The following is a 15990-nucleotide window of genomic DNA, read 5'->3' on the forward strand; positions in this document are numbered from 1 at the left end:
TTATCTTTTTAACAGTTGTTTTTTATTATTTTATTATATTCTGAAGTATGTTTTCACAAAAAAGAATCATGGAATTACCAGAATTACTGGGATTATTAAGAATTACCAGGATTACTGTGGAATTACTCAGTAAATCCGGAATTACAGAATTACTTGCTCAAGTTCCAAGTAATTCCGGATTAATGACCAGTCTGACACGATGCTGGAAACCCCTTGGTCCACCCGGTACGGGATGATCGTGGAGACTGACGGATCGATTCGGTCAGAGAGATCTGCGAATTTGACAACTACCGTGATCGAACGGTTTTCGGTAGCTAATTCGCTAATTGATACGCTTCAACTCCATGACTTCACGACTTTAACGACAGTGGGGTCTACGCCGTATTTGGGCTTGCTGATGACCCAATTAGGGGGAAGCTCCTCTCGATCGGTCCTTTGATTTGGTCAACTCAGATGAGTGGCGCGTCGTGATGAGCTAATGTTGCTCGTCCGTTGAGTCATTGCGTGCGATGATCGGTGCGTGTAGTCGTTGTGATGTTTTATGGCAAGGTGTGGTTAAGGCGTGATTAAGGGTACTTAGCGGAATGGGAGCCTGGGACAGCGAAGATGCGGCCATTGAGGTTGATTGACCTGGATTAGTTTGGCGGTGTATTGAGGTTGGTGGTGTAAGCGGTCGTGAAAGAGTTGGTTTTTCTTAAAAAAATCTCACAAATTTTCTAATCAAAATTCTTCAAAGGGCTAACAAACTTCCCTGCACTCCGGTAGTTCATAATATTCCGTCAATGTCTGTCACCAGGTATGGCCTCGCGGTAATTGAAATTCTCCAAATAGCGTACGATAGCCAGGGCACGTTCGTCGCCATATTACGTAACTGGATATCCACTATAGAGCCAACCAGCTGTGTGAACCCCGACATTCACCGGAATCAAAAACCCAGACCTCCCTCAATAAAGCTTCTACCCTCTTGGTCTAGTCGTCGAAGTCTATTGAAGAAAAAAAAAGTGATTGCAGTTGCAGTGTTTTCACCTTCGTTTACTTCCTGGCTCGAGCTGGATAGCCCCTCAGTTTCACTTTCAGACTCTCTGGTTCTGGCCGACACTGCTGACGTTAGACACGATGTACCGACCGGCAGAGAAGTATGTTTTGCCGGATGAAGACTGACCGAGTGGAAGCTTGTAGCCATCGAGGTATCAACGTGTTTTCCTCACTCTCAAGCGTGAGTGAGCTTGAACCTGGGAAAAATCTTGTAAAGCTGGAATTTTTCACTTCGAGTAAAGGGTTGTGAAATCGAAAGTATGAAGCCTTCCAGGAACAGAGCTGGTTGAATCATGGTTACTCATTACCTAAGTTATGATATCATACCCCAGAGGAATGAAACAATGTTTACAGGTAAATAATGTATCGTTCGATCTATAAAATTGATAATTACCTTTAATTGAATACATGTAAAACTCTTGAACACTACATCGAAAGCACTTGTTCTAAGCAGCATTGCCCAAGAACTTAATTCCACCCTCGATGCGACGTGCAAAATCGCTTCCATGCATTAACCTACTTTGCATAACGTAATTACCCACTAGTAGCTCCTCGTACTAGCTGCTAAGCTCAACCATCATCAGAAGGTAGGAGGCCTGCCGGTCGAAGTGCGCTTAACGGTAGGCGTAACTCACGGATTAACTCTGCCTTTAAAAGCCGCCCGGCCGACCCGCTCCGCTACTAGTACCACACCGAGTAGATCAGCTTACGGCGAAACTCCTTTCCCTTCGAATTCCTTCGACAAAATCGATAGGCTTTGACGGCCACAACACCGACCTGGTGGTAAGGTTGAAAAGTGGTAATCGAAAGCGTTTCGTAACTCCCGGGTGGTACCTTCCGCCTCAGGTCCGATAATCAATTGTTCTGCTCGGGGTACAAGCGTATACAAGCGTGTGTTCATCGGTCATATCGGTAATCGTGCACCGGGTGCTCAAGGGTCTACAGAATTGACCATTGTGGAATCAGCGAAGGGCCGACGCGGAGGTACTAGGTTGCTTTTGGAAAGTTATTAGCTTATCTGCTGATTTCATCAATCTTTAATCCTTTCAAGGAAAAGTATACCAAACAAGAGTAACTACCAAACACATTTTTTGAGAATTGTTTCAAACTATTTTATTGACTATGACATTACTTCGATTAAATTTTGCAAAATTATTTTCCCATACTAATTAATCTTGTAACTCTCTAAACCAGCAGCACGTGCGTCGCCCTTTCAAAAAGGCCCTAAGTCGTACTTCCACAATTGCCCATCGATCCAAACAAAGAGTCTATTTTTGCAATTCCAACTTCAAACCTCCCCTCAAGCTCAAAAAGGGAAACCAAACACTTGCATATTATTTGTATGCACCGCGCTCGTTGCAATGGAATTTCTTGATTATTTCGTTTTTCTTCGTTTTCGTTTGGCTGATGTTGTTATTGTTTGGTGCAGGAAAAAAAAACGAGCAAACACAAACACGAAAAGCCCAGACAGATACGGATAAAATCCGCGGATCGGAACGGATCGGATCGGATCAAGCGAAGAGACACGAGGCGAACGTCTATAGGGTTATTTCAAGTAGAAAAAAAAAAAACAGTGCATTTTTCAGAAGGTCGATCGCTGGGATGTTGTACAGTGGGGGAACTTGGGAACTGAAACTGTACGTCCTAATTAGTAAATCGTAACATGCAAATAAATAATTTCATATTTCAAACTCAATTTTCAACAAACACAAAACGTTTAAGGTGAGCGTACTTTTATTATGTAACACATCATTTGGTACCCCTTCCCCCTTCATTCCACTCTCTACACCCATACAAATTAAAATTTATTTATATGAAGAGTAACGCCGCTGAACTGTGATGCGCAATTAAATAATGGTTCTTATAATGTATAATTGCTACTTCTGCTACTGTCAAAAAAGCACAAAACCATTAAATTGATTATAATATTTTGTTGCTATCCTCAGAAATCTTTAAAAAATCGTACACAGCAGAGAATCGTCCCAGAAAAAAATCCTATTAGTAATTTGAAGGTTTTGATGCGCTCTTTCGATTGAATTTTGGCCCGAAACCCGGAACCCAAGCCTGATTTTTTAGAGCTCTTTTTCTGAAAAACTTGTGCGATGTCTGTATCCGCTTTTAAAAATTTGTGTCTTCCATCATTGGAAAACCGCTCGTAAAACCCACATTTTTTTTAATTTTAGATTTGTAGCCTAGGGGTTGGAGACGAACATTCTATTTTTCGATTCAAAATTTTAGACCAGTAAATGTGGTCAAAGCCATTTTTAGAGGTATTTTTTGGATTATTTTACAGATAACACTATAAAATTACAAGAATTCAGTTTCAAACAAAAAAACCATTCGAAAACATGCGCCATAAACTGCTTGTGCCCAAAATTTGAAGCTTTTCAAAAATTTATTTCCAGAGTTATAGCCATATTAGTATTTTACGTCTTATTTTTACCCTATTTTTTCCTATGATTTTTTTGGTTTTATACGGAATCATATACTGAATATCAAATTCGGAGTCCCAGCTCGTTCTCGCTCGAAAGATCGACAAGTCGTCAAGTCGAAGCATAAATGCCAGCACATTTACGCTTGCGCGTTTTACGCTGCACGTGAGAGTGTTCTTTCTGGCTTTTCATAATAGACATAGACTAACATTAAAGACTGAGTACCCTTTATTTTTTCTAATAATGTAAATCCAACATCTTGCGATCCATAATGTACCTCTGAAATGAAAAAAAATGCCCTCCCCCCATCGTGGCCAATTTACTTATAAATAAAATCTTTTTTGTATGGAGCGTGGACAATCGCAAATTGCAAGTTTTTAACTATCCATGTTCGCATAAATGTCCAATATACAAAAATAGTAAGCTGAGAAAAACGCGAGGCTAGTTTGTCCCACCCACAAGGCTACGTGTTGGCTACGTGTTAAATTTTCACGAGAAAACTGGATTTCCTCCTGATTTCTAGAACAAAGTACTGGATGTTTAGGCTCTTTTGAAAGATCACACGATTTTGAAACAAACTACATCAATAGCTCAAAAGTCATGCAAATGCATATGAGACATTTATGCAATCATGGGCAGATTAAGCTCTTAAACATGTAAATGATATGAGAGAACTGCCTCACCATCAGATTTTTTTTTATTCAATCAAAATATTTTACTAATTTGATTTGATTTAAGCAGAAAATTTTCCAAAATATAATTATTCCTTTCAATTTTTAAATCTCATTATTTTATAATAGAGCTATACTTCGAAGTGTAGCATTTTTTGAGATTTTAAAATTATGTTTTTTTTTTCATTTTGATGAATTTCATTACATTTTTTCTTAAAAGCCAATTTTGCAGACTAGTCATAACAAATAAGCATGTGAATTCTCAAAAATCTGTTTTTTGATGTTTAATTTTTTTTAATTGAAAATCAAAACATTAGTTCCCAAGATATCTGTGATGAAAAAAGAAAACTAATTGGGCAATACTGAGAAAATCTCATTTTTTACCTTTGCATGACCATATCTCAGTAACAAAAGGCGTATCTAGATAGATTTGGGAATTTGTTCAGCTTTTTGATTTTTTTAGCATAGACGAGCAAACTATTTCTAAATATGTAAAAACTACGAGTTTCAATCAATAAAAATAACCTTAAAATAATTATAACTTAAAAAACATGCAATTTATCGAAATTTTAGTGAAGTAATTTTGATTGCAAAATAAATTTCACATAAAAAATGAAGTCATTCTTCTATTTTTTTTTAAATCACTGTATTTTTCAAAAAAATAAAAAAAAAACAAATAGCTTTATCAAATTATTATAAACCGAGACAAAAAAAACCAATGCGACCGAATTTTTATTTCTTTGAACACTTTGTCATAAAAAACACCAACAGATTGCTCGTATACACATTTGAGCATAAAACATTGCTAAATTTAGAGTATTTTATTTAAAAGCAATGTATTACCCACCAGGATCCCAACATTATTTTTTCAATCCTCTGCCAAATAGCAAAATGATATTTTTAAACATTTTGGAATCAATCACATTGAGAACAGTTTTTTGAATAATTTCCCTCAAAAAAAGTATCAGCTTTGGTTAAATATAAGCAGAAATATGCCAAATTTTGTAAAATAAAAAGCGACTTTCTCAAAATTTCTGGATTTAGAAGCCTTTCTCATGATGACCGCCTACTCAGATATTTTAAATGATGCTAATATTTTGTTGAAACTTGAAACTTATACAAAATTTTGATATAATTCTTTATAATTGTTTAACGAGAATCATCGTCGAGGAAATTGTTCAGAAAACTGTTCTCTACAATGTGATTGATTCCAAAATGTTTCAAAATATCATGTTGCAATTTGGCAGAGGATTTAATAAAACATATTTGGGAGCCTGGTGAGTAATAATTATAGCTTTTCAATGAAATACTCTAAGTTTAGTAGTGTTTTGTGCTCATTTGTATCAAGGCATATTCGTAAGAAGTTTCATAGAAATCTACATGAAACCAACGATTTTCAGCGACTTTTCTGGAGAAAAATTCTATAAATCGAAAAAAAAATATCTCCAACGAAAAAAGTTGCTCTAGACCCCCGACGACATGTTAAACTGGACCCCGCAAAATGTCGGTGAAGAGCCCTTCATTCATGGTTCGAAATTTAAGACTTGCCGATTTTATTTTTTTTTATCTTAGGTTTGTTCTAGGAAACACACCCTGTGAGAAAAACTCAAAAAAAACGTTGAAACGATGTTTTTGATTGCAAAAATTACAGATTTGACCAAATTGAGTCCTGCAAAGTTCTAGGATCATCTAGACATCCTAACAAATCACTGAAAAAAATAATCGTCTTGTGCCCGAGAACCAGCGAATTGAAGTTACAGTTCTAACTATTTTGGAGCCTTGGGAGTTGGAATGTTAACAAAGTTTCAACTTTAATTTCTTAGCAAGCAGCAGTTCGATTGACATAATTTTCTCAGCTTTATTTTAAATATTTGTTTGCAAAGGTGAAACTCGCTAGACATCAGAAAATGAATTTAGAAAGAAATGTTTATTTGTCATTATTCGAAAATTATTTCTTTTTTTCAAAAACTCGTAACAGCGGGATTTGATTTTGCATCTTTTTTTAAATCTAATACAAAAGATGCCTTTTTGCTCATCGAAAACATTTTAAAAAATCTAAAAACTTAACTTTCAGTGATAAAAAAATGCCATCAGAGAAGTTGGGTTGGGATATTGGGTCTTGGGGGTGAGATTGGGTGATTTTTCACATTTCTATAACAAATCCTGTAATTTTGGCAGCTGTTTAAAGTTAAGGTACGCTATTGGCCAAAAATTACATCATGATATTTTTTAAATTGTTCTAAAAGTACCTAAATGCTTAGGAATCTTCATTTAAAACATTTTAGCATGTCAATGCGATTCGCTCGAACAAGTAAAACTTTTTAGTTGCGTGTTTGGACCCTTTCTTTGTATTACAACATCATTTTAGTTTAATTTCACTCAATGCCATGCAACCCTACAACCCTGCCCGTAAAATTGTATGGAACTTTGCTTGGAAATACTAATTATAGAAAATTGCTTATTTTGAGAAAGGGTATGCATTAATAAAGAATTGCTGAACCGATCTGCGAAAATTTAAACGATTTCTCAATAGTACTAATAATTTACAGTTTTGTTCTTTTTGTTAAAAAAATGAAAAAAATCCATTTAAAGGAACCCCGGTTCACGGTAGTCGTCATCTACATTCTTATAAACCAACTTTAAACAAAAATCTTAGGAAAACATCCCTCAGTGAATGCGGTTGGCGTTTCCACAGATCGCCAACCCAGAAAGGCGTGACAATTGTCGTGATCGATTAGCGCAATTAATCGTGGCGTGTAGAAAACAATCGCAACAAAGTGCTCAAGAACATGACAGATCGGTTACCGATGTCTTGGGACACATTTTCACGGTCCATTGGCCATAGAACAATTCTTATTTCTCATGCACTATTTTGGAAAAAAAGTTTTTTCAATAGTGTTTAGAAAAATAGTTACGTTAAAAATTCTTAGTTTAAATTCCGGGGTGACTTTGATAGTCATATTTTTTCTTGTTAAAATCATATTTAAGATGTTCAAACTTTATTTGTACGTTAAATGTACCATCACTAAGGTTGCTGATACAGTTTTTAAGAAAAAAAAATCACTGTTTATAATTAGTTAACTAAGTTTATAAGCTTTTTAACAAAATACATATAAATTTTAGGTAAAATTGTTAAAAAGTCGGAATTTTGCCTGAAATTTGTTAAAACTAGTTTTGTTTATAAAATTATCGATTTATATTGCATTTTATATGAATTCAAAACACGAATCACAAGTTTTCACATTTGACATGAAATTTGTTCAACTGAAATTGCCTATAAATTTTGAGATTTTTTTTAAGCTGTGTTTCAAAAACACATATTATTTATTATTTACAAAGTTATTTAACCTTCTCCTAGTGGAAAATTGTCCAAAGAATCCGAAAATGCATTCCGTTTTCCGATTCAAAATCATGTTCATTGAGAAAATTATGACACTTTGAGAAGTTTAAAATAATGACTTTCATCAACATTTTCTTAACTATAGTTGACTAACTTTTTGAACTTTTCAAAATTTTATGAAAAGTTCTTTTTGAGGTATTTTGAACACTTCTCTATCACGGTCAGTATGATTCTAAACCATTCCTTACGTATTTTAATTGTACTCTTTATTTTTCGGAAAAATCGCAATTAAAGTCACCCCGTTTTACGGTACTTATTACCAATTCGGATGTATTTTAAGAGTGGTTTGGTAATAACAAGAATAATTTTTTTAATTTCAAAAATTATGCTGCTTCTTTATGGGTGATTCCATCTCTAAGATAAACTTAAAGTAAAATTTCACAACCGTATTTATGTAATTCAAAAATTTAGATTTTTGTTAAAAAAATGACTTTTTGTTAAATTTTAATTTTTCAACGTTAAATTTCATAACTTATTAAATCAATGTTTTTTTTTCGAAGGTTTCAAAATAATCAGTTCAGGTCAAACAACAATCATGTGGGAAACACTTTATTGCGTAAATCATTTATGTAAAAACTGAACACATCTAACTATAAAAAATTTCTTTTATCTCCGAAAGATAAAATTCAATCTGAATTCACTCTGATTACTTTTTTTCTCATCACTGGCTGAATCGATTTAACCCTGACGAGTTAGAAGCGATTTAAAGAAAACGTTTTTGTACGAAAAGATTTTTGTTCACCAACTTCAACGATAATAAGCGACCCTTAAAACTTAACAGATATCGCTCAAAATTTTCTCAGTTACTAATTTTTGCCTAAAGAATCGAATCTAGGGGTATCCCTGATGTCGTTTTTTTATTGTCACCCTATTGATTTAGTGATTCATTTTTGGTGAAAAGTGAGCAAGGCATCAACTCCATAGTCCTCCAATTTGTATCATTTTCATTAAGAATTCATTACAATTTTTCATAATTTTTATTTATATTTTAACTGAAATTATTAAAAATAACCCTTTTCAAAAAATCACAGAACAACTTGCAATCGAACAAAATATTTAAAAATAATAATAATATTAAAAAAAAAATTATCAAGGTTTACTCTTGTATTGTTCACAATGCGTACAAAATGAAAACAAATATAGAAATAAAACTTTTCTATTTAAAAAAATAAATTTCAAAATAATCAGCAACCGATTTTCCTATGAACGGATAAAGTTCAAAAATTACAAAAGCTACACAAATATTTAAAAACCTGTTTATTAAACTGGTGAAAAAAATACGATGAGAAAAAAATTAACTGCGTTTTAACTTAGAAAACGATAAACTTTGGAATGCAATTATACCGTTTCTAGAACTATTTTTAGCTGAAATAAGTTCAAAAAAGCAAAAAAAAAAAAAACAAGGTTCAGTAATAATCCTGTTCAAGTATTAATTAACTGAAAGCTACTGAGAAAACATGTTTCTGCGGTGTTCAGTATTACTTGACAGTTTTGGCTTATTGTTAATTTTTGAGAAAGTCAATTTTAAATGGGAAAAAATATTGTTCCAAAAAGTAAATTTCTTTGACTGGAAAACTGTGTTTATTATAAATTTTCGTAAAAAAAACTTTTCAAATCTACATTCAAGGCTACATTTCATTGAGAATGTATGTCAATCTAAAATTAATTAAAAGATAATTTTTAAGATTTTTGAAAACTTTTTCTTAAGCTAGTTTATGGACCACACAGAAAAAATAAATTTCAATATGCCGAAGGTCTTGGGTTCTAGTCTCGGTACCGGTTCTTTTTTTTTTTTGATAGATGAACTTTTTTTAAAGATTAACCTATGAGTAAAGTACTCTCGGTAATTTCGGGATTTATCCTCTCCGTCCGCACACAGTACCATTTTACTACCGAATCGTGCTCTATATCCTCTCGTATGCCGATGCCCAGTTCTGGGTGTAGTATAAAAAAGCATCAATTCCTGGAACCAGATATTGCACCATTCTAAAATGTGGAGCAAAAAAATTTAAATGTAATGCCAAAAACTTCTAAAAAATCGTTAAAAGGAGCGGATGGAGTCTAAAGTCTGAATGAGGACATCAGCGTTTATAGAACTTAAAAGTTTCAAATTTGGAAATGGTTGAATTAATTTTGATATTCCAGGTCTAGAGGTCATCTACCTGGAAATGAAAATGAATAAACCTGGAAAAGGTCTTCAGTTTGAATCCCAGAGTGAATGTGAGCAAGGTGTAAAAAGATGCAATTTTATATTCCAAGGGCGCGGGAATACCAAAAAATAAAACCGTGACAATACCAAGTTTTGGTATTCAAGCAATATTCCAAAATCCAGAATACCTCAACTTGGTATTGAAATGTTTTGATATTAGGTATTATTTTACCCTTGGAATTACATGGTTTGGTATTGATGCGGTCTTCCACATACAAGATTTTGGTATGATTTCATGGTATTTTATCATCTATTACTGTGCAACCAAGGGCATATTTTGGTCGATGTTATTTGCCCAAGTAATACCAATATTTGGTATTCCTGTAATATTTACCCCTGCTTAGGCACCGTTTCAAGCCATTGAACACCTAGTTCCGAGTAGGAATCTTGCTACAGATATAAATAAATATCGAATTTTAGTAACAAATGAATCGTAATGATTTTTGTTTATTCTATCCTAAATTGTTATTTTCCATCGCATCGCGGAATTTCAAAGATCAAACATCAGATAAATTAAGACGACTTATTGATAAATGCACATTCCTCTATTGAAAATCACATCCCCCATTGAACTATGTTTTATTGAACCGTTGCCATTTGCAGAACTCACTTGCATAAAAGCGGTTAATTCTCGTGGCAGCAGGTTTCCGTGATTAATTTATGGCTTATTTATAGCCGACTGCGCCAGGGGGGCGGTTTTGAGTGAGAAGACATTTGTAAGCCCGGACCAAGCCAAGACCAAGTGCGGGATTATTGGTCCGCGATCTGTTTAAGGGAGGATTTAAGTGCAACCTCCCCTCTGACTAGCTAGAGTGGCAGGTGTAGAACAGTGCCAGGACCGGTTATCATCCGCGCCGTCCGAACTGTCGGGGCCCGGTTCAAGGTGGTACAGATCTTGGCGGCATTTAGCATTGTTTGCTCAACTGTGTGGCAGACATTCACACCGCTGGGAGTGTGTGGAGTTAATGTTCGATGGACTGGAAGTTGGCTGGATTGATTTGCTTGAGAGAGAACTGTTTCGTTAGAGCTTTAAATTGAAATTGAAATTTTGAAGTTAACACCGATATAGGGGAAATATACCCATTTTAATCACTCTAAGCCGTTTGACCAATTCTCATCACTTTTGCCATTTTCCGCTATTAAATCAACTTTTTCATATGCATCAACAATGGAGAGTTGCTTGCTCACTTTTATTTGAGCTATTTATTACTTTGGAACAGTAAAAAAACACTTTATGAAAGCTGTAATTCATGATCAAAGTGCTGATAGGCCGATAATAGAAATAGGCTGAGAAAGGGTATAGTTCCCCTACTTGGTAACAAAATGACAAAATGTGTTACCATAAGGTCATCCCCAAAATTGGGGTCGTTAGTCAATGCCCTCAAATTCAACTGTGACCGTTGTGGTTGAACTAAGCCACTAAATTTATTTTTTTAGGGTGCGGAACTGAATTTATTAGCAGCATCAGCAGCTGATTCCCACCTTGCTTGTGGTGGCAGTTTTGTTACAAATAACTCATTTGCTCGTTGGGTGGTCAAGTGGAAATTGTGGTTTCCCGCCATTAATTTGCTGCGATTTGCCAAAAAAAAGTTTGCCATTTTTTGGGGGCGTCGAAAAGTGAAGCGATTTGAAGCGTCATTCTTCAATCTCAACTTGAAGCATACGTTATTTAAAAAATTTATGAAGTGCACTTACCATTTTTGCTCTCTTTGGAGGATGCAACAGCCACGATTGAAGAGGGCGGAGGTGGAGCTGTCGCTGGCGTTGGCGTTGAGCTATGCTGCTGGTCTTCGTCCAGCACCATGACAGGAACGGCGGTGACCACTTTGTAGCCGGGCATGGGACCTGGAAGCAGAAATTGAATCAGTTTGATGAGAAATACTTTTCGCAATAATTGGAAATTATTTAATTTCTTGAAATTTGGTTATGTTTTTTATTTCAATGTTTTAAATTATTTTTTATATACACTTTTCAGAAAAAAAAACAATGTTCATATATTATTTTTTAATTTTAAGTCAAATTTTCGAAATTTTTTAACAAAAATGCCTTATATTACTTATGTGTGTTGCACTAATATACGTTATGCAATGTATTCTGAATAGTTAACCATTTTTCAATGAAAATATAAAATTAAGTCATTAATTCTTTTACCCCCTGATTTTTTGGAGATTTTTTTTTATGGGGACAAAAACTTGTTTGAAACTTTACTTGATTTTAACTCAAATTTATTTTTAAATCATGGTTAAATTTGCAGTAATATAAAATACAGTTCATTTAAAGTAAATTTATTTTTGGTTTTTTGGAAATTGTTTTTCTTCATTTCTCCGGATAGCGTAGATTTACTCTGTTACAGTTAAATTGTTGCAGTTGTTCATTATCTGGGCAACTTTTTCGAGGAACAAATAAGGGGAATTTTGGGAAACTTATTTCCTTAATCTGCGAAAATTTCAATTAATTCTTGAATAGAGCAGAAATCGGAATTTACCAATTCATGCTAGCAACTTAAACAAAAAAGATTTCGGGATGATTTTATCTTAAATCGAATAATTTACCACTATTTCTTAAAATGTGTTCCAAAATGAAAACAATTACAATTTTTTATCAAAACCGTGAGCTTTAAAAATTTGGATTTTTTTTCAGTTTTGTTATTGCTTAAAGGGGCCATCCACAAACGACGTGGAATATTTTTTGATAATATCATGTCACCCTACTCCCCCTTATGTATTTTACAGGCTTATAACCAAGACACCCCACACTTTCCTACATATGTCTAAGTTAAGATTAAGATAGCTTGTTGAAGCACGTATAGGGATACACTTTTATTAAAATGATTAAAATCAATGAAGCAAAATGTGAAACTAATGTTAAATTCATCTTTTGCGGAAAGGATTTCAAAAGATTTTTTGGAATAAATATCAATTAGCTAAATCATGTTTACTCGGTATACAAAAAAAAAAAAAAATAAAAGATTTTGTCCCTCGGCACTAGTTAAGGCCAAGTAGCTGCTGCCATCAACAATTTGAAAAATATCGATAAATTAAACATTTTTTTTTCCTTGAGTGTTTTCTATTTTTCTTAGCTTTCTTAGCTAAGCAGGGCTGCGGAGTCGGGTCATATTTCAAACGACTCCGACTCCGACTCCAACACCGGCTCCGGCTTTCAGCTCCAACCGACTCCGACTCCGACTTCAACTCCGGCCTACCAAATCTAGCCAACTCCAACTCCAGCTTTCAACAAATGGTTAGCTCCGACTCCGACTCCACATATTTTTAAATGGTTCAAAAGTTAGTTATTATTTTGAAAACATTGATAAATAGGATTTTTTAAATATTCTCTAAGTGTCTTGTTTTTCCCAAGGAAAATAAGTTCGAATCACAAAACGGAAAAAAGTTTCTAAGTTACAAGTTTTATACGATATTGAAACAGAAATCAAAAAATTTCTCCAGTTTTGAAGGCATTTTTAAAAGAACAGTTTTATAAGTAAATTTGGATTTATGTACATAACCTCAAATTTACATTTAATTTATTAAAAGATAATAAATTTAAATATAAAATTGTTAGTTTTTGAATGAATCATTTAAACCTGGCCTTTATGATCGATTAAATATATAAATTCAATTTGCTCACTTTCAAGCTGAAATTTATAAAAAGCACAGTGACTATCAAAGTCACCTTGTTTTTTTTTTTTTTTTGCAATTATAATTTTAAAAGAAATTATTTTTTAAAGCTCAATTGATTTTTTGAGTTGTACATGGACATCACGCCATTGCTGAAGGAGATTATTATTGCAAATTAATGTATCTAAAAATTGTCTTCATGAAAATTACGCTTAAAGGGTCCTTTTCAAATATCCGTGACCAACAGTGAAATTAAAAAAAAGTACCAAATTCCAAAATTCTAGGAAAATTGCCTCCTTTCCTTATTTAGTGATTGGGTTTTTAGGATTACTAAATAAGGAAAGGAGGCAAAATTCCTAGAATTTATGAATTTGGTACTTTTTTTATTTTAGTGTATAAAATATTTTACCTAGCAGTTTTGATTCATTTTAATTTTAAAATTTTCTATATATTAAAAAGGAGGCGCGCGATACTTTTTGAATCTTCACCTAAAACGAAGCTTTATGAATGATCGTGCGCCTCCATAAAAAATATGCAAGATCTTAAAATTGAATAAAAAACTAAAATTCGCTGGTAAAATATTTTCTAGTTCACGGATATTTCTAAAGGATTCCTTAAGATACCTTTCCAAGAAGATATTTTTTAGCTACATTGATTTGCAATGATAATCTCCTTCCGTCATATTGGCTTGGGACAAACAGTACGAGAAAAATTTTAACGGTTGAATAATGTTTTGATTTTTTTTTACAATTCATTGTTCATATTCATTGAAATCCTACCATTCTTTCGATATTTTTTTTAAATTAAGTCCTTTTTGGAACTGAAATCTTTAGATTTGTTCAACGATAATTTGCAACGATATCAAAATAGTTTGCTTAAGGATCAACATTCTCAGATTTTAGTAGAGAAATAGTAAACATTAAGATAATCGAAATATTTAACATATTCAATGAATATTTCAAAATTAGTTGCAACATTTTTTGTTATTTTTTCAGTTTCAATTATTTTAAATGCAGAAAGAACTGGATTAAATTTGGTCAAATTTGAATTGAAAGGGTACATCAATATAGGCAAAAGGAAGCAGTCAAGAATCAATGAAATATATCTGACAACAAAACCAATAATGTTTATATTTTTTGAGTTATGATACTACATAATTGGGTAAGAGGGGATTAACAGGTTATCATTTAGTGATCATAGTGAAATAACACAATTAGAGCTTTCCAATCACAATAAAAAGATTTAAAACATAATGGCATTTGATAAATCTCATTAAAAATGAAAAAAAAATAGCAGCGCAGTGTATGTTACTTAAAAACAAATAAAAATATAAGAAGTTTTGTAAATTAAACTGTTTTATAGCATATACTGAACAATAAAAAAAAAGTTGAATTTAAGATAACTCCGACTCCGACTCCGGGTTATCAGAAATTTTTCGGCTCCGACTCCGACTCCAGCTCATGAAATTTAGCCGACTGCGGCTCCCACTCCGACTCAAGCTGTTCGAGTTTTGACGACTTCGACTCCGACTCCGATTCCAGGTCCCCAAAAAGACTCGACTCCACCGACTCTGACTCCGAATTCACAAGTGTCCGTTATAACAAAAAAAAACCCCGATTTAATCCCACCTGGGGTGAGAAAGAGCCTTTTTTACTAAAGAATATAACAATGGTAGAACTTCTTTCAATTAATAACATCGACTTTGTTTATTTATAACGTCAGCTCAAAAGAAAGTCTTATGATGAAAGCAATGTAATATGATGATATTATGAGTTTTATGAATGATATGATTTCCAAAAGAAATTAAAACGCAATTTTCACCAAAAGAATATTTCTTGACTTTTTTTTGATAAGGTCCTATAAACAAATGTAAACATTGAGTGTATCCCGCTTACTCCGATGGACTTTGACATAAGGTGTGAAAGGGATACACTCAATGTTTACATATGTTTATAGGACCTAATAAAAAAAAAGTCTAGATTTTTAATCGTACAATTTGTTTGTACGTTTCTAATCAAACAAGCGATTATGACAAACGCGATCATAGCAAGCTTCCCAACAACGCACACCGCGGTTTTGGTTTTCTAGTTTCGGTACGAGCCCTTTTGTGTGACTGTGTTGGTGTTTTGGTTCATCGTACCAGCGCACCAAGACAAGGTACAAGTGAACCGCGTGTGCCGTACGGTGCAGGGAAGCTAGCCATTCAGCTTCTACGAAAGTGACAGAGTCAGAGATAGCTATTTTTAACAACCGCACCACTACACACTCAATCGCGAGAACCTTAGGAAGAAAGCCATTGGAGTCGCCAGCATTCAACACTTTGAAAACGATATAAACGATGAAAAGCTTAGAAAGCTCCTATTGGAATCCAATGAACCCTGTTAAATAAACTTACGAAAATGAAGTCTACATTTAGGCGATTTTAGGAGCGCACGGGAAACAAATTGATTGTAGCCGGATGAATGTCCTATGTCACAAAGGTTTTTGCATAAACATTGGACAGTTATGCAAAAACGGACAGGGCAAAAGAAACCGAAAAGCTACGATATCTTACATGTTGTAGGAAACATCGGTAGACAAGCTACTACAAAACGAGTATAAGTCGAGCCACAAAATCAATGCGCCA

General features: G+C 33.9%; 1 protein-coding gene across 5 annotated transcripts in view; it reads right to left on the reverse strand.

Annotated features, from left to right (window-relative positions):
- Nucleotides 1–15990, reverse strand: part of LOC120424751 (uncharacterized) — a 422527-nt gene that overhangs the window by 334301 nt on the left and 72236 nt on the right. For all 5 annotated transcript variants that reach the window (XM_039588943.2, XM_052708252.1, XM_052708253.1 and 2 more), the window contains one exon: nt 11443–11592. In XM_039588943.2, coding sequence (XP_039444877.2) covers nt 11443–11592 — 150 coding nt within the window. The remainder of the gene's footprint in view (nt 1–11442; nt 11593–15990) is intronic.

This window comes from Culex pipiens, chromosome 2, assembly GCF_016801865.2.
Source record: "Culex pipiens pallens isolate TS chromosome 2, TS_CPP_V2, whole genome shotgun sequence".
Lineage (NCBI taxonomy): Eukaryota > Metazoa > Arthropoda > Insecta > Diptera > Culicidae > Culex > Culex pipiens.